The 19,408-nt window shown below is 38.5% G+C and overlaps 1 protein-coding gene across 1 annotated transcript in view; it reads right to left on the bottom strand.

The window, feature by feature from the left end:
- Window positions 1–19,408, bottom strand: part of PIEZO2 (piezo type mechanosensitive ion channel component 2) — a 283,163-nt gene that overhangs the window by 106,223 nt on the left and 157,532 nt on the right. Inside the window, exons 6-7 of the mRNA XM_062500913.1 lie at window positions 9,010–9,220; window positions 6,239–6,452 (exon numbers count right to left, since the gene is read on the bottom strand). Of these exons, the coding sequence (XP_062356897.1) occupies window positions 6,239–6,452; window positions 9,010–9,220 (425 nt within the window). The remainder of the gene's footprint in view (window positions 1–6,238; window positions 6,453–9,009; window positions 9,221–19,408) is intronic.

The raw sequence follows: 19,408 nt of genomic DNA, 5'->3' as shown, positions 1-19,408 counted from the left end.
GAGCTTCTGCTAGCAGGGAGGCGTGCTGATCACAGAAGAGTCAGCTACCTGAGAGTGTGCAAAAGTGGGACGGCTACATCATCAGACCAGTTGCATGCCCCCTTCAGTTGAATCAGAAGGCAAGTTTATGACAGTGTATCAGCAGCTTTAAAATCTTCGTCACCTCCCTCCTGTTCCTCTCACCTCAGTAGTTCAATGCATCCAAGGAAGAAGAGCCTCTGTGCAACACACAGCTATCTGGGTGCATCAAGGAAGAGGCAGCTCACCAATGTTATGTCACATGACGATGACTGATTTTTACGTTCCAGCTTACACTCAATTCTCAGATGCAGCGTGGTCGTTGTTGGGAGTGCTGAGGATCCCCTCTTCCCACTAATGGGAACCTGCTGTGAACACAGCCAGCCCCACCAGGCTGCCAGGGCTCTCACCAGGGACAAGATCACCACTGTAGCAGAACACAGCTAAAAAACCACTCTGTCCCACAAGCAGAAAACCATTGTTTTTAAAAGGTCTTAGCACATGTCTCAGTTTACATCCCTTTCAAGTCCAGTGGAAGACAGAGGGGTGTAAATCACCTGGGATGCAGCGTGAGTAACATGGATTAAGCTGTGCCTGCTTATTACAAGGCTAGATTTGGCACTGGATGGGGGGTTGGTGGTGGTCATGGTGAGTCCCAATAGCTATGACATGGGGATGGAACTGGAAAATCCTTACTCTCCAGGAAAATTGCTCCTTACCGTATCCTCTCTTGCTTTTCCCTTGCCCAGCTTTTCATGATAAAGGGAGCCCAAATAAGGCCACCTCATAGTTTAGAAAGAGATTTTAATAGCAAGGATTATTATTGTCTTTTTTCAACAGGAGAATTAACTTGTATTTCTAAGCTGCTAACAGAATCATTCACTTCCTTTGCAAAATGTTTTTTAACAAATATAAAGAAGTTGAATTTCTGAGAAAGCCTATAGGCTAAAACATTCTAAATAGAATTAAATATCCTAAAATGTGATACATTATAGAGCTAGTATGAAACTCAGCTGCAAATTTCTTAAGGTCAAATACCTAACATCTCCTTCACTGAGAGAAATTGTGCCTCTCTAACCAAATCTGGTCATTGTAACCAACATAGTGGCTGGCCTGGTATGTTTTGGAGCATTCTCTGCAACTGCAAAGCGTGCTTTTGCTGAAAGAGGATGATAGACAAGTGCAGTGCACTGTCTTTACATAGCAAGTATGCAAGGGTCTGGCCTCTGCCCTGGCAGTGGTGCTGCAGTATCATGGTGAGAAGTGCCTAAAAAGACATAAATGAGCTTTAAATACTCCACCTTTTCAAACACTGGCTTGCGACCAAGTCAAAAAGGCAACCCCAAAAACCCTCAGAGTTTCCTACAAGGTTAAGAAAATTCTGCCTCTCAGAGGTGAGTCACCTTTGAGACAGGTGCCAAAGATGGTCTGTAGCAAGGATTAGCAGAGGCAGCAGCTCAGATGAAACATGTTGTCCAGCTCTTGGCTCCAGTGGAGCTACAAAATCATCAGCAGAGCAGGAGATCAGTGCCTTGCCCTGAAGAGGTAATCAATCAGCTACATCTCACCATTTTGGCAGTATCTGCTCTCGTAACGGGATTTTATTCCCAAATTTAGCGCCTGGCTTAGGAAAAAATATTACAGCTGGATGTCCAACCCAGGTCTGACAGCTCTAGGAACATTTTTGAGACAGTTCTTAAGCATTTATAACCCTGGTTGAACAGAGCATTTGGGCTACAAAATCTGAATCTGTATGAAAGTTTCCAGGGAAGTCCAAATGAAGGATTTTGGACTGGACTCTTCTCAGATTAATCTGAAAATAAACTGAATATCCTAAATCTACCATCTGCAGCAGATATCTTTTCTCCAAAAGTAAAAGAGTAATTTAAGCAGGCTTATTATTAGTTACTGTAAAACCTATTTTAAAAGTCCTGCTTATATAGATTTATAGACATCTTTTAGATGAACATCTTCTCTTGAACAAAACTTCCTAGACTACACTTCCCAACTCATACTGCAGCAAAGCAATCAGATGCATAATTCCAAATTCCCATTCACTTAAGAAAGTGTGAAATAAGGTACCCCTGTGAAGTGGATGATACTACCTGGACTCCTAGGCTTGCCTGATTTTGTAAGGGAGATGCCTTCCATAGATGAAACCAGTTGTATTTAAACTATTTTGAACATTACTTGCCTGGAAAGTACAAGCAAGACAGACCTAAACTATAGGAAAGAACATAGCTTTTAATTTACATTGGACTGATGGATCTTTATATTAATATGCTTATGAGCACAGTTTTGGACAGGAATCAACTCTACTGACTCAGGACAAACCTCATACCACTACACTGATCCTATTTCTACACGCTGGCAAGGCCTTATCATTTCCCCAATTATAATTTTGCCAAAATAAACAATATCAGGAAGAAAGGAGGCAGCAATCCGAAAAATGGCGAACATAGTACTGTGTATTTTTACAGGCTGTGACACTGTGTACCTAATTTCTAAAGTAATTTTAGCTCATTAACTTGCTTTTACTAACTTGGGTGAAAAGAATTTTATGGTAGAAACATGATACTTTCTGAATTTTGCTTTAAATGGGTACTTCTTGTTATTTTTTTTCCCCACCTTTGCAATATTTGCAATATTGCATCAATTTGCAATATTGACTTTTTGGCAGCGTGCCTACCCCTGGCATACCAGTTATATTCAGACTTTTCTATACCCTGTACATTTTTTCAATCTGCAGATCCCAGTGCTCACTTCATGGCATCTCAGTGTGTTTGTGTTTAGGTCAGTTCTTCCTGCACACCACAGATTCAGACAGCCACAGCAGCAAATGTGAAACTTCACAGGACATCTATACCTCCATGTTCAGTAATATCACTGGCTTAGGGCTATGTTATCACAACATCCTATTTTTGGGTGAGAAATACTTTGTTTGCACAATCCCATAGGGTTTCAGGGCAAAACATGTAAATTCACTAGGTGTCAGGCTATCCCTCCCAGGAAAACTGCTTTCCTCTGATGACCTTGTTTAGTCACTTCTTACAATCATGAACGGTGCATTTTGAGTTGAAGAGTTCTTAAAAGGAAGGAACAGCTCAAGGATGATGCAAATCATAGCTGAATAATACTGTTAACTTGAGAATTTTCCGGTTTGTTTGGGTGTAGTTTAACTTTATTTAGTCTGAAATCAATTGATACCCTGACAAGCTGAATGCATTACTATTCAGAGAAAACACATTTTTAAATTGATTAGAGAAACCACTTGTACATTTCTTGCAAACTTGAGAACTAAAACCCTGAAAGGAGCTTTTTAAAACACCAGACTTACATTCTGCTGAGAGAAAAAATGTCCAACAGCAGCCCAACAGAAGCAGTTTTCTCATCAGCCCGTGATACTCAGGAGAGCTTGATATTCTGGGGATTGGGCCCTCAGAACTTTACAGAGAAATAAAAGTCCTTCTTTCATATGGAAGCAAAGAATAATTTAGGTTGGAAAAGACCTCTAAGATCATCAAGTCCAACCATTACACCAACACTACCAAATCTGTCACTAAACCATGTCCTTAACTGCCATGTCCCTAAGTTTACAGATCTTCTAAGTATCTCCAGGGATGGTGACTCCTTTCCTGAGCAGACTCTTCCAATGGTAGACAATTCTTCTGGTGCAGAAAGCTTTCCTAATATCCAATCTAAACCTCCCCTGGTGCCATTTGAGGCCACCTCCTCTAGTCCTGATGCTTCTTACTCAGGAGAAGAAACCAACCCTCACCTTGCTACAACCTGCTTTTAGAGAGCAACAAGGTCACCTTGTTGCTCTTTAAGGTTTCTCCCTGTGCCTTCTCCAGAACAATTCTAGTTCCCCCAGATATTCCTCATAAGACTTCAGTTCCAGACCTTTCACTAGCTTTTTTGCCCTTCTCTGAGCATGCTCCAGCACCTCAATGTCCTTTTTTGTAGCAAGAATTTGGGGAACCAAATTCTTTTCTTGGCATATAATTTGCCCATGAAAGCCATGTACTAGTATTAATGGGAACTCTGCCTATTTGGCACACCTTCAAACCAAGATTGTACATAAAATAGGTGAGACATTGATTTTCTTATAGGATGAAAAATGCTAAAATATTTTTTCTGCAGCATTCCAATACATGTCTCTCATTTTTTCTCCTCTAGCTCCTGCTCTACTCCATCATTAAAAATCATCAGTGGCCTTTTCTCACACTAAGATTTTCACTTCCAAGCTCTGACAACACCTGTCTTGATGCTCTTCAAAGACAATTCCCCGAAAGCAGATCAAAGTAGATCCACAATAGAAAGAACTGCAAATAAAGAATCAAGGAACACTGCTCTTTCTGCTGCCATTGGGTGTACATTGTGCATACATTGTTATACATATTCAAACATATTTTTCCCATATAATTTGAAACATCATTCCCTCACATGATATCATGTGTAAAAGTCAGAATACTCAATAGTACCAGTTCAAGAGAAAGTCTGCAGGATGGTAACATCATTTTTTGGTAACAAAACTGTCAATACATACTCTGCAGTCCAACGCTGGGACGTTTTTTTAACCCAGACCCTGAAGGTGCTTTACTTTTCTGTACCAAGGCAGAGGCAACTTTCTTGCAGCTTGATTAACCTCAAGGACTAGTAATAAAGTGCCATATTCATACTGAACAAAATTTTATCATAAAACAAAGAATCATGTTATTTATAATAAAAGAAATTACTAAATTAAATTATCTTGAGATTAAATGAATTGAAACAAAAACATAAATTAATTTTAAATGAATAGAAAAAATACTAAAAAGAAAAATGAACTTCACCAATCATGCATATAAAGAAAGCTTCAAATATTGTAGCTAAATTGTACAAAGTACATATTTCTTTTCCTTGAGGAAATGTTATTGCTGTCAATTGCTAAAAACTGCGAGTAGAGTAGGTATCCTCAAAGTCGAATGGTTGAGTATTTCAAAGACATTTTCTTTTAATTTTCTTAATGCCTGGAGGAAGTAATATAAACTTTTAGGAAAGTTGAGAGCATTTCAGCTTCCGGGCATTAGAAATCATTCACTCTCCTACCTCGACCTCTAGGTGGCACAAAAGAACCTAAACTAAGCAGGTTTTTCTGATTTTTCAGGCAACGTAATGCCCTCCCAATTAGACTCGACAAGTCACCTCCAGCATCACAAAACACACATCTATTAACCTGTATTAAATAGAATGTCAAAATAAGTACTAAAGTAACAGCTACTGTAGCTAGACAGCTCAATTTTACTGCTTTTCACAGTGCATGGGAAGATAATTAATTGATTCTCCAAAGTACCTCTAATTTCCTTTCACCTTCAGCTTACAGTAGTTTAAAGGAACAATAGGGTTACTAGAAATAAAGCTGATGTTCACATTTAGTTTAATGTAAGGATTACTACAACATTAAAAATACATACCATAAAAAACAATTTGCTATCATAATCCAGCAGAAATAAATACTAATGAATGAAATACATCCATTATTTCATCCTATTTTAGATTTAGTGTGTAGAAAATTAAAGGGTCAGCAAAATCAATAAAGCTGACAGCCAGTCAATATTTACTGCAGAAGTAACTGGAAATATTGCTTTTTACTTAGGTGAGGTTGCTGTTGGTTTGAAGATCAGCATGTTCTATGTGATTCTGTATGACCAGAGAGAATTTTTATATCAACAGCCTAACAGGCACAGTACATGAGGAAACCCAGCAGCCCTCAGCCTCTGCACACAAGAATGGCACCACAAAAGCATTTTGCTCTAGTTCAGACACTGCGACATGACATTAGACACCAGAGGATTTGTTTTCTTCTACAAAAAAAAAAAAAAAACAACTGTGCATTTGTACACTTGCCCTTGCACCAATGTTGCCATCTATTTCCTTTATTTCCTTCATTAGCTAAATCATTCACATCACATCTGAGGAACACTCTGAGCAAAACCAGAAGTCACCTTCCCCTCCTAACCTGCTCCAGCTCTCTGCCTGCAATTACCCAGTCTGGACTTTCACCACTCTATCATTCAAAACCATTCCATCTGAAATGATTTGACTGTTCCATGACTGAACAAGAAGGTATTTGTAAAAATTGTTAAAGCATTATGTGGAAGATCATTTGCATCAACAAGTGATAAAAGAACACTGCATCACATGCCCACAATTAAAACAGGAAAGGAATTTCTCTTACCTGGCATAGAAATCTTTTGGTGGAATAACCTCCTGAAAGAACTGTAGCTGGTACAGATAAAGTCCAATCAAGTGTCCTGCACTGAATATAGCCATTAATACACACAAACAGCTGAATATCAGCGGATCAAATGCTTGGCAACAGGACCACCATGTGCACAGGCCCAAAAACACAAAGAAATACACAGCTGAGGTCAAAGATGGCACCATCATACCTGTAAAAGTAAAAGCATGGAGTGTAGGAGAAGTATGGGAAATATCAGCATTTGTTAAACTTTAAATTTGACAAGACGTGTATTAAAAAAATTGATACAATTAGTTTTCTACTAATTATTAATATTAGCTCTAAAGACTGCTATTAACTTTGAGATTACAAGAGAAGGATCTTTTTTTAAAATTTTATTTGTTCCATTTACTTATGCCATATGTCAGCACTTAGAACACAATCACTCTCCAGACTTCCCTCTGAGATGGAATTTTCTCTATGCAAAGATATTTCATAAAGCATGAAAGTGGCTGCAAGGGCAGCTAATACTGCCTGAGACCACCATTGTGTCAATTCTGAGTATAAGGTGCTAAAGTGGCATGATGGATAATCAGTGAACAGCCTTCTCATACAGATATTGAAATACCTTGATATATTAAACAAAGCAGACCCTGATTCACATGTCAAAACAGAGTTTTATATAAAATCTACAGAATAACCAGTAAATGTTTGATTTTTAAAAAACTGTCAGCTCCTAGAAATGTATAATTTACACGTGACAAAGACTCTGCTGTCACACACATGTATATTGTTTTTGATTTGGCACACGTTGCTGAGTATGCCACTTGAGAAAATGTCCAACTAGTGAAGGGGATTCAATGCTCTGCTGGTAGCCTGCAAAAATAAGTTAGGAAGCAGGAAAGATATTCATGTGTCAACTATGAGAAAATGATGGAAGAGCTTGCAGCCAGCACAGCAGCCCAGTGGATTCTCTGAAGCAACAGTGCCAGAGCTAGCATGGGTCCCTGCCTAAATTTAAGATTTTTAACTATTGCATGTGTAGGAGCCACCTTCCTCAGGACAGACCTGAAGGCTCCTGGTGGCCCATAGCTCCTGTGTGCCTGTTGGCCCTGCCCCTCACCAGGTGCTGGCTTGATGTGTCTTTTGTGAGCAGTGCTCCCAGGCTTGGTCCCTTGCTGAGCTGAGTCCAGGCACTGCAAGGATTCATTACCACAGTCATTTGCCTGAGCTACACCATCATATTTTCATATCATATTTTAAGCTTCCATCTATGGTGCTGTAAAACTCCACCCAGAGATTTCTTGCTTCAAGCTTGTTAACTATTTCCTTTCTTCTTACAAAGAGACACTTTGTGTTCAAACACTTTTGGAGAATGAGAATCCATGATATCCTAAAATAAGTTATTTATTATGGCCAGTTACTCTGGCAGTGAAAAATTCAAAATTTATTTCGGGTCTGAAATTGCCTAGGTTTACCACTTAACTGTTGGCTCCCATTATCAATTCCACTACATGAGATACCTTAAAACAAGGAAGCACTTCGTATCTTTCTCAGTTCTTTCAGGTTGCAGTCAAATCAACCTTCATCTTTTTGGCATGGTAAGTAAGGAACTATTTAACTTATAAAGCTCAAGGTCTCTCTGTGGAGTAGAGGCTTCTCAGACATCAAGTACTTTCTGTAACTCTGCTCTGAACACCTCCCATTTCTTGGCTTGTGTTGGAGCTCCACAGGCAAGCTGCCCATCACCATTCAGATGAAACTGCCCCTACCACTGCTGCACAATCCTTCTGCTTCCCCTTGAACATGGATTATGTTCACTTACGTTGAGTGGCAGCAGGCTTTTTGGTTTTGTTTATTTGGGTTTTTTTAAATGACATCTCTCCTCCCTGATGTCAGGCCCTATGGTGGCCCACATATTTTTTCTCTTTTTAGATTAATTGCTTTCCATTTGGCTACACGTAAGGCTGTTTAGCAATCTTGCCTTGATGAAGGAACCTGCCTTACTTTAACAGCCACATCTCCAATTCTCATCATTCAATATTAAACATTTTTGTACTGTTGTTTTGTAAGTCATATACTGATGTTAAGTTGTAATGTTTAAATGTATCACTCCATACAAACATGTGAGTTGGCAGATAAGTGTTAATCTACAATTCCATGATCTAATTTTGAATTCAGTAGTTACAATCTACAGTAATTTTGTACATTTCTGTTCTGGTTGTAGCTGATTATGTAGCATTAAATCAAATGTCTTATAAAAACGTAGGCTATATAACATCAAAACAGTCCCTCTTTCAACCAAATTAAAAAAAAATAGGAAATCTGCTTATCACTCTTTTTACACACTACATGGTCACACAAATTAAGTTTTTTTAAAGGCTATGTGAATACATCTCCTTTTTAAACTTAGGAGCGATGAACCCAAATCTGTGAATTACTTTAATACAAATACATATGTGTATATATTTATACGCATAAAATATATATAGCAATTTATAATATGCCCCTCATTCACTGTTTGGTTATAAGAGCAACCGTGAAAATTATAAACAGAGTGACAGGCCCACACAGTACCAGTACCAAAAAAATTAAGCAACTCAGCATATTCAAATACTTGCCAAAGAGTTAATTTAATAAAATCAGCAGCAATTTCTTTTCCCTTAAAAATTTCCATTGTTACTCCCGCAGGTGCCAAAGTGCTGAAAACTCATTTGTTAAACGCATAATCTAATGGGCTCCTGAGGAAATTTTTCAAATACACCAACCTGCTGAACCAAGTAAAATTGTAACAACAACTTTTCCAGTGGTGATTATCATATTGCCAATAAACTCTCTCAGTCTGGATGCTAGGAAGGCAATTCTACGCAGCAGTTTTAATTTCATGGTCTCCTCAAATTCTGCTTCTCCACAGTCGTCATCATCCAGATCTTCTTCATACATCAAAGCATCATCTGGCTCTAATTTTTCTCTTACAGCCTAAAGGAGAGGGAAAGAAAGAAAAACAGAATGCAAAAATACAGAGAGAGAGAGAGGGAGATGCAAAGGAATTTGAAATTAAAACCCACACATATATTATTTAACCATGAAGTCTTCTTACAATCTTTGACTATGCCAAGTAGTGAGACCTAAGAAATATGTACTAAAGCTAGAGCTGTACATTGATGGATCCCATTTCAGAATTGTCTCAAAATAAAAGAATGTTGAGGGTGGTCTCTGGGAAAGGCTGCAGTCTTCCAACATGTGCACAACAGGCTGCTTGATCATTTACATATGAAATTTGGTTTTATTAGTTCAGCATTCTTAGAAAGATAAACATCTTGCTATCTAATATTTTTTAAACTCCTCTTTGCCTCAAAGGCTTCAGCAATAAGTTCCAACAAGTGCAATCTCTGGTTCACATTGCTCAATGGATCTCACTCTCCAAACCCATTTTTCATCAACCCTTTCTCTAAATGCAAAACTTAGAATGGGGCAAGTAGGAGCGATCTGGAACAGGGCAACAAGGGCTGAAATGAATGGACAGATAACTCATTGGTGACTAAAGGGCAGTTTGGGAGAGAAAAAATAGATTAAGCAGAGGCTTGGGGAGAGAATGAGAAACGTGGTGATCAACTGATGGTGAAAGAAAAGGTGAAATTTTGAGCAAGAGAAACGTAGTGAAAGCTTGAGTGATCGACAGCAATTTAGCAGGGGTAATGAGACCAGTGACTTAGAACTACACAAAGGAAAAAAGAAAATAAGTGAATCTGGAAAGGCCTGTCATACTTGAGCAGTTTGTTAGGATTTGGCAGCAGTCTTCACCATCGAGTCTCCATCATATCTTGGAGACCAGAAGACATACACAACTATTGAGTGATGCAGACCAAATCATCAACCCACAGTGAGGATCTGCAGGATTAGCAAGAGGCTCACACGAAGTTACAATTTATGGAAAAATTAGTCATTCATGGAAATTTAGGGGCATTAAAAAAGCAAAACAAAACAAAACAAAAAAAACAAAAAACAAGTAAGAGTTTTGAGCCAGGTTCTCATTTGGTGTAATATAGAATAGCTTTTTTGGCACTAATTTAGACTTGTATTAGCTAACACTAGTTCTGGGCAATCTGTATCACTGTGTGTGAAAATGAAAAAGAGAGATTATTGGTATTTTTCATCAGAATAGCAGTTTTTATTTATTGGTGACCTTTGGCAGAAAAAATTCCACACTGACAGATAAGATTGTAGTAGGAACAGATGAACTCTCAGCCTACTTAAGCAAATTCTTCTGTACCATTACATTATGTGGATTCCCAAAAGAACAAAAATCCCTGTAGACACCTTCACTCCTTCATTTTTACCTCGAAGTTTGTTGCCAGCCTTCTCCTCTTACTTCATAGCATTAACATTGTTGTGAATGACTGAAAACAAGCAAGCAAACAAGCAAACAAACCCTCAAATAAACCTGCTTATTCTAAGGAGTCTCTATTTTACAGACAGTGAAATATGTAATAAATACAGCAGGACTGATCTGGAAATCTGCACTTCTCTTGGATTTATCCAGCTATTTCACTAGCAATACATATTTTAAATGGGGTATAGTAGAATTTTAATAGCCTTTTATTGTCACCTATACAGCTGTCAAAATATAAATTATTTGCTCCTTATGCAAAATAATAGAGAGATAGCAGCCCAAACATGCAGTCATCACATTTCAAGGCATGCAGCACAAAGAGGCATTCTGTCTGCTCATCACTGCTGCTCATATCTGAGCTCCTATCCCAAGGATGGGAAACATTAAATATTCAGAAATAATGCTGACAGTAGGCACAGCAATGCATTCTGCCCTAACTTGTGCCAAAGCTGTTTCAGTGAGAAAGTTAAACAAAGAGCAAAAGTTGGGATCCTTTTTGCTTGTGTTACAAATACAAGATAACATGCTCTTCATCTAGTCCTTCTGGGTCCAATCCTGCTTCTCCTGAACTGGTTCTAGTGCTCTGTGCCTTGAGCTTAACACGACCAGTGAACAGTGAAACCTTCAATAGTGTTCATATCCCAAAGGAGAATGAGTGAGACTGATGGACTGGTTTAGAGGTTATGAAATGTCACACTTACTAAACATAGATCTGTGTGAAGGAGACCTTTGCTTCTTCAAGTTTCTTCTTCTGAAGCTTGTGCCTTCAGGTTGCTGAAGACAATACACATTAAAACACAGACTCACTTTAAAAGTGTATAGGAATCACTTCAAAATAAGTAAGTTACTTCATGGAAGGCCATCGGGATTAATCTCTCTTTGAATACTGCATTAAGCCTGATTGCTATGAATTATACTTAGGCAGGAACAGGAAATAAAAGTCTGAAGAGTCACAAAATAAAATAATACTCTCCAAAAAGGCAGAAAATGTTCTTGTGTGTTCTTTAAATGAAAATAATAGAAATATTTTAAAGTATAAATTGGAGGAAAACACAAAATACCTTCAAACAATAAAATAAAAAGAAGGACACTGAAGTAAGGAAACCACACACAACATCCCAGTAAAAGGTGGGACTAGGTAACTTGATATACTTTTCCATCTTTCATCCCAACCTGCCTTCCTAACCTCAGGTGCTATATGCGCAAATTTGTGATATCCTTAAAAGGGATATTTGAATTTTCTCTCATTGCTAGGACCATAATTTTTTAACTTTACCAGGCTATTTAATCTTCTTTCATTGATCTAAAGACATTTAGGCTACATTTTGCCTTGAGAGCTAAGCATTAATAATCCAGTCCTGACATGACAGCACACCCAGGGAGAAGCACTAGGGAGAAGGATTTCAATGGACCAGGATATAATGGAAGCTGAGAAGGAGATGATGGTCCAAAGTGTCCATGGACTGAGGCTTATAAACTTTAACCATAGCTAAAAGCTTCAAAGTCGATGACTTACCAGAGAAGTTAATGTTCCTTCATTTTTAGCTCTTATTTAGATATGAAAATATGAATTCCAAGTTCAGCAAGAAAATTAAAACGTCACAAACATTCACAGGAAATGCAGAATAACCTACTTCTGGTGTTACTGAGGTCATCAGATGTTGGAAAGAAAACTTCAGCATTCTGAACCTCAGGAAATGCCAAACTGATTTCCCAAGTTTTCCCTCTAAAACTGCAAAAGTCTGTTAGGAGGTGGAGTTCTTCAACCTCTCTCCTCAGCTCAAGAAAAGCTGACAAATGAGATCATCAACAATAACCATAATATGGAGTCCCAGAAGCTTTTTCAGAACAGATACATGTTGGTTTGCAGTTATCATAATGGCCAGAATGATCAATGATATGGCTGTGCAAGAATTGCCTGGCTTCATGATACAGTTGATGGTTATGTCAGCAAAGACTATGACAGTTAAACAGCTCTAGGTTTGATTTTCTTCTCTTTCTTCCTTTCTTTTTTTACCAAACATATCTGTTTTTATTTCAGTATCCAGGATGAAGGTCCATGCGTCTTTGCTGAAGTAGATGGAAGGCCATATTCCAGTGTATGTCGAAAAGACAAACTTTGGATTCCCTACTCTCATATTCATTGCCCTCTGACTGGACCATCTGGACTGGCTTTCCATTTTCTCACATTGAGCACTTCAAATTGCAGAAGGCAGGCAAACAGTGAACAGTTTTCACATCCAGCATGGTGATAATGTGCTTGTTGTTTTAACACTTTCTGATGATTAAAAAGCCATACAAGTATGCGCTCATCACAGAACACCATTACTACAGTCAAGACTGCTTTGCAAAGCTCTTTTTTACTATGTGGATTAGTCTAAAGCTACAAACCCATGCTACATAGCCTACAGTTAGAAAAATACTTTTTCTTCCATAATAAATTACCTATTATGCAATTACAGGATCCCTGTGGATGCTGATTAAATCAAATAAACTTCTCCATTCAAGGAGTATAGAGCATTTGTGAAGCCATAAACATGTGTTTCCATGACCCTTGCTCTGCAGAGCAGGGCCCCAGGACTTTTTATAAACAAACTAAATGCAGTTTAGGTTTTTAGCAATCATGTGGAAGTCCCTGGAGTATTTATTGTACAACACTTTTTTAAACTGCCAAATTGAGATAGAGAACAGGCAAGGAAACAGTGCAGCTCCTGTGGCAGCTATGGCAGCTACTATTGTGGCCAGGGCCAGAATGTCCATTAGCTACTTTGGGGGCCGCTTTTTCAACATCCAACTTTTAAATGTTTCATCTGGTACAGTATAAACACAACTGCACAGAGATATCCTCTAGTCCCAGAGATGTATTTACTAACAGGAAGCCTTAACTCTAATCTAAACCCCATTTTTGCTACAGAGCACTCCTTGCTTTATACCTATTTTTAATAGTATTGTGTCTGTCAACACAAGTTGCTCATTTATTGAGCAACTTTTCAATTCTAGAGGGAACACAAATGAAATCCTTCAAAAATTCAAATACTGACAGCAACAAAATTTAATTACCCAGAATTATTACAACTAAGGGGATGCAAGTCTCATAACTCCCGTCTCCATGAATACATTGCATTAATTATTTGGACATCTCAAGCATGCACCACTAAGCTCACAAGAGTTAGGTTCCTGTGGGTGCTCAGGTGCTTCTTTCTTCCACCTGGCTCATAAAGGTTGCAAAAATAGCCTTATTTCAGTATTTTGACATTTCCTCCCAGCCAGTACCAGGAAACAAACAGAAAAGAGAGGGAATGTTACATTTTTCTAGCTGTAGCATTCCAGATCTCAGCACACTTCTAACCCTTGCTGCTGATAGCCACACCAGATTCTCTCAAGGGGCCTGGATTGTCTTCATGCTGCCCCACAGTTTGTGTGCCCTGGGGCCCACAGTCACACCATCCCGCTGACACTGCTTCTGCAAAATTGTGATTCTCTCAATATATCATCACCTAGAACTACTTCTTTACCTCTGATCAAAGATTTTTATTCCGTACCTGTGATAGAGTAACACAGATATGATTTATTTGACATCTAAGTCTCTTAAAACCACTAGGCTCAGGTTTCTGGACTTCCCATTTCAAAAAGCCCCTGTAATGAACAGCTTGGTTTAAGAATTATCTGAGAAAAGATATTTGATTCAATTTAATCAGCAGAACAATAGACATAGACTCTTTCTCTCCTCTCACGCTTAGTTCAATTGCCTCTGTAGTCACCTAGCTACTACATTCAACCTATCATGACTCTAAAAACTGTCTTTCCTCCCTTAAAAAAGATTTTCAACCTTTATCTTTAAATATAAGAGAGTTGCAGCAGTAGGAAGAATTAATTACTTACTTGCTTTTAGAAGCAGCACATGTGTAAGTGCATACAGAAAAAAAATAATCAAAATAACACAACCGTCCTTAAGACAAACCCAACTGTGAGCACAAAAGCTTGAAAAGAAACTGAACTGCTACTTCTTTTACCATCAAAGGAACTGCAAGCCCTTAATGTAATAGAAATGACTGTAGTTTTAACTTGCAGTCAATATTAAACTATGTTAACAGAATCATTTCTTGAATTTTCAATTTTGCAAGAAAGTATAGAACTCCACTGTTGTTCTGAAAGCATCAGCACAGGAGAAGTGGATGTCTTTGCTTTTCCTGCACAGAATGGATTCAAACATTTCCACATAAACAATTCCCACATATCACTGAACTTGATTCCTACAGAAATGGGGCTGCTTAGCAAGGGTATCTTCTTTAAGGTCATCTTGTGTGAGGTACATGGCGTCCTCAGAAAGCCAGATGGGAACACCAGGCTACCCACACATGGGGCTGGGCATGGAGAGGGGACTGCAGGCTGCAGGCTGGTTTAGAAGAAGGAAACTGTGTGACTTCAGGGGAAGACCCTGCTAAATGAGCTGAACTCATCCAGTGTGGGGCTGCAGTGAAGTTTTTGACCGTGTGACATTAATGAAATAGAAGCATCCTGGAACTTAAGCAGTTTATTTTAATAATTTACATTACTCAGCTGAATCACTGAAAAGAAAATCCTAAATTAACTTTAAGTCATATAGATCTTACTGAAAAATTTTATCACTGGTACATCGTAAGTGTGCTAAAGCTTGGGTTAAAGGCCTACACAGAAAGGTAGATGTAGATCAGAAATAACTTTCAGTGTGTTTGCAGTGTTTTATAGCAATAAATGCTATACATATACCTACACAGTAACATCTCCTGTGGGAAAGAGTGACTCATTACAAAAAAATAAAAATAAAAATAAAAATATCAGCAATTTACTGGAAGCATATAGGGACAGAGGCATTCAGCAAGTCAAAGGAAATTAAAAATAAATTAATAAAGACAAGCAGAGAATGAGGATAACAGGAAGGCAACTCATTAAATCCTGTATACAATAGATATTGTACTGAGAGAAACAGAGATTATTTCACTTCCCAAAGTACCCATCGCACCTGAGCAAACACTGAGTGATTTCAGCACACAGCTCACTGGGCCAATATTGAAATACAGTTTCACATCTTGACTTCAGAAGGTTGTCAGGCACAGAAGCCAAATGCAAAAGAGAGGGGAAGTCACAGGCAGAGTTCAGTGTTTGGCCTGAGAAATTAAACACTTCTTTTATTGTGAAAAGGAAATAGGAAGAGTTGGGTTATGACTACATGGCACAATGCAGTTAACTGAGCTGGAGCAGGTATGCAGAGCACCCATATGGAGCAACTTCTGACCCAAGAAATATTCATACTGTACCAGTATGTATCTTGCCAAGAAGGAGAATAAATAGCCCAACCATGGTGCTGTGGCTATTTGTAAACCAAAGTGACTTGGTTACTTCTCCAGTACCACCCTGAAGAGCTCTAGACTACTGAGAAGAATAGGAGAATGGGATGTCTAATCCAGGAGAGGATCCAAAATCCCTGTCTTCTGTTTTGCAGAACAACCTTTAAAGAAAGAAGTGTGTTTTTTCTCCCAAACTATCAGAGAAATTAATTCTAGAGAAGGAAATGTATTGAAGCAAAAGAGCAGAGGAACTAAAAAGGTTATAATGCAGCTATGAGTATTTGTGCAATATAAATCAGATGTTTTCTAACCATCAGAAAAGCAAAATTACAGAACACGGTCATTTCTGAAACAATGGGATGAAGGAAAATTGCCCTGTTTTCAAGATGGTGCTTTCTACCTTCCAGAGGGAACTGTGTGATACAGCTGCCTGCAGAAACAGCAGACTGAATTCTGCAAGCCAAGAGATTCCTTCTCCTACTGTGGTATTCATCACTTAGGCCGTCCAAAGGCAGCAGTATTCCAGGATTTGAATCTCCTGCTTAATAACTCTGTATCTCAAAAATTGGAAGGGAGAACTGTTAGCAACCCTAGTGAAGAGCTGCCACAAGAGGAATTGCATCCTGTCATGTTTCTGCCCAGAACAGGGCAGGTGCACACTCAAGTTTCCTGCCCAAGAGGCTGACAGCCTTTGGTAACACACAACGCCCTGCTCTATGTAATGTCATGTAGCTGCAGCCTGCTGTAGTGTAATTACATATTTGTGTTAAGACTTATCCCAAGAAACGTGCATCAAACCAAGGAGCTAATGTAACTTGTAAACTTTTGACCCTTGTTAAGATGAGATGCATTAGAATTGTTACTGAGGGAGGCAGCTGCATAAGCTCTGGCAAACTTCACCACTACAAACATCACAAGCCAAGAGATAAGGGAGACTCATCCACTCTTTTTAAACCACAGGGAAAAAAAAAAAAAAGTTTTGAATCCTGTTTATACCATGTTCAAAACACACCAAGACCAAGTGGGTTTGACCAGTTCTTCAGAGGTCAGAACCAAAGAAACATTAATAACCAATTAGAAAATAATGTAAGCTAGTGCTGTGCTTAATATGGACAACAAGAAGAAAAAAAAAGATGAGAAATAATAAGAGGTATCATCAAGAAACTCAAAGAAGCCAAAACATTCCAAACCTCTTTAAGAAGTTCTTTTTACACAGTATTTCCCACAATATCAATAATTTTCTTTTTTTGGAAGAGAAGCAAATATTGAAAGAGGAGTTCCATATGGAAAAAAGATGTTTGGAGAAATCGGGGCCAAAGCATCCCATGTCAATGACCACTAATCAAGTCAGGTGAATGTTTGATACTGGTAAAATCTAATTAAATTAAGATACAAACACAAAGCAATAAATCATCCAAGGAGAAATATAACCATCACAGGCTTCAAGAAAAATGGAATGGTCCTGTAGACAGGGTCATGGGCACCACTGCAAACTGCTTAAGGCAGGTTACATCTGGAGGCAAGAAAAATGCAACTGCAAAGACTGGGACATCAGACCTTTCTCAGAGCTGTTCACTTCCCTTATGCAGGACATTTGGGTAGGTTATATGCTGGTAGAATTGCTCAACCCTAAAATCTCTGAACCTAATAATCAATGTCATAATATTATCATTTAAATCAACAGTAAGAGTTTGCCTGAAATGATGAGGAACTGATAAATCTCTGTAGCTCAAAATAATATTGCAGAACTATAGTTGGTCAGAAAATAAAGTATTTAAATTTACAAAACAAATTAAAAAAAGAAACAGATTGCTTAGCCTTAAAAAGTCAAATATAGAATATAATAACTACATTTTATTTCCCTTACACCATCTCACTCTGATTTCTTGCATGTAATACAAGGGACCTTCCATAAAATTAAAGAGTGTTAAATTGAAAATAAAATCAAAGAACACTTATTAAATTGTGGAAGTCCTTGCTTCATGACGCCACTGAAGCCAAGAAATTAATGAGGTTTTAAAAGAGTCAGGGTAATTATATGTTTAACAAGATTATTCAGAGTAGCTACAATTATAAACAACATTTTTTGGAAAGGATTTGAAACCACGTGTTTTAGGATTAAAGTCATTCTCATACTAGGAGAGATCAGGATAAACTGTAATGTTGCAAAAGGGCATTCTCTTATTCGCTGCTGTCCTTATCCAGCAAGTACCAGTTACTTTCAGCATAAGGATACTGGATCAAATGGGTAATTCCTATGCTAGAAACTCCTTGGACAAGGCATGGGACATGGGCAGCTCTCAGACTCTGTCTGTTCTGTCCTGTATGGAATGTACTGCAGTTACACTCGGAGACCTGGGCCAAATGAGAGCTCACAACGCACTATGTGTACTATGTAGGCAGAGGAAAAACAGCCTGTGACTGTTTAGAAGGACAAAGCTGGGAACTAAGCATTTTTAGAGTTTCTGTGGGCCAAGGGACACAGGAGCTGAGAGACAGATGAAGTAATAGACTTGAGGACACAAACCAAGCTCATGGCCAAAGTGAGAACCATGCTGGTCCTCCTGATTCCAGCCCAGTATCTTGACTCCAGGCCAAGTTCTCCTCACATTCTTCTCAAACTTTATTTAAGAAAAAAATTCCCCTATTTCCTTTTTCTTTTAATTTCTTTTCCCTTTTGAGATCCCAAACTAATCTCTGAATTCTGCAGAAAAGAGGGTGGAAGCTTTGGGATCAAGTCTGCCCCAGAATATGAGACAAAGTAAGGACCTAATGGTCCTATTTGCTTTCTAGGAGATCATGCATGAGAAACAACTTTCAATGGGCAAGGCATCAAGTGTCTTGGGAGGAAGTTGAATTGAAGACTACAACTTTTTTTTTTTTTTTTTTTTTAATTAAGACCAACACCTCTTCTAAAGTTGCACAATTACAGGATTTTCCTTCCTTCCACTGTCACTTAAAACATTAAGCAATTAATCTACAGTCTGAAGAAGAGGCTACTTACTTTCTAATACCTATCAGAGTGTATGCACTGTATCTGCCTTTTGGCACATAAACCACCATCTGCTCCAAATCAGAAATGTTGAACTTTCAGCTGCAGCTGGGATTTAACTGTTGTTTCTTATTTTCTTCCACCTTTCACACCTTGTGACTGGCATTGTGCTATTCAGCATTTGCAACCCAGGCCTGTCTCCAGCTGAATTCACCTGCTTTAAATTTTCTGAGCCCTAATAAAAAGGGCCTACAGACACGTTTGCTCCAAGTGTGCAACCATTTAGGGGTGGTAATGAGTTGGACTGCAGCCTGGTATCTGGCAGACCTTCCTACTCCATGACTCACTGTTAATTAAAACCACACTCTTTGCTTATTCCTGGGATAGCGTTACTTACAAATAATTGAGAGTCTCACTGCCCTAGAGCCTCCTCCCCCAGTTCTGTTCTGTAGAAT

The sequence above is a fragment of the Cinclus cinclus genome, chromosome 1 (assembly GCF_963662255.1).
Source record: "Cinclus cinclus chromosome 1, bCinCin1.1, whole genome shotgun sequence".
Classification (NCBI taxonomy): Eukaryota; Metazoa; Chordata; class Aves; order Passeriformes; family Cinclidae; genus Cinclus; species Cinclus cinclus.
This window is presented reverse-complemented; position numbering and strand designations above follow the sequence as displayed.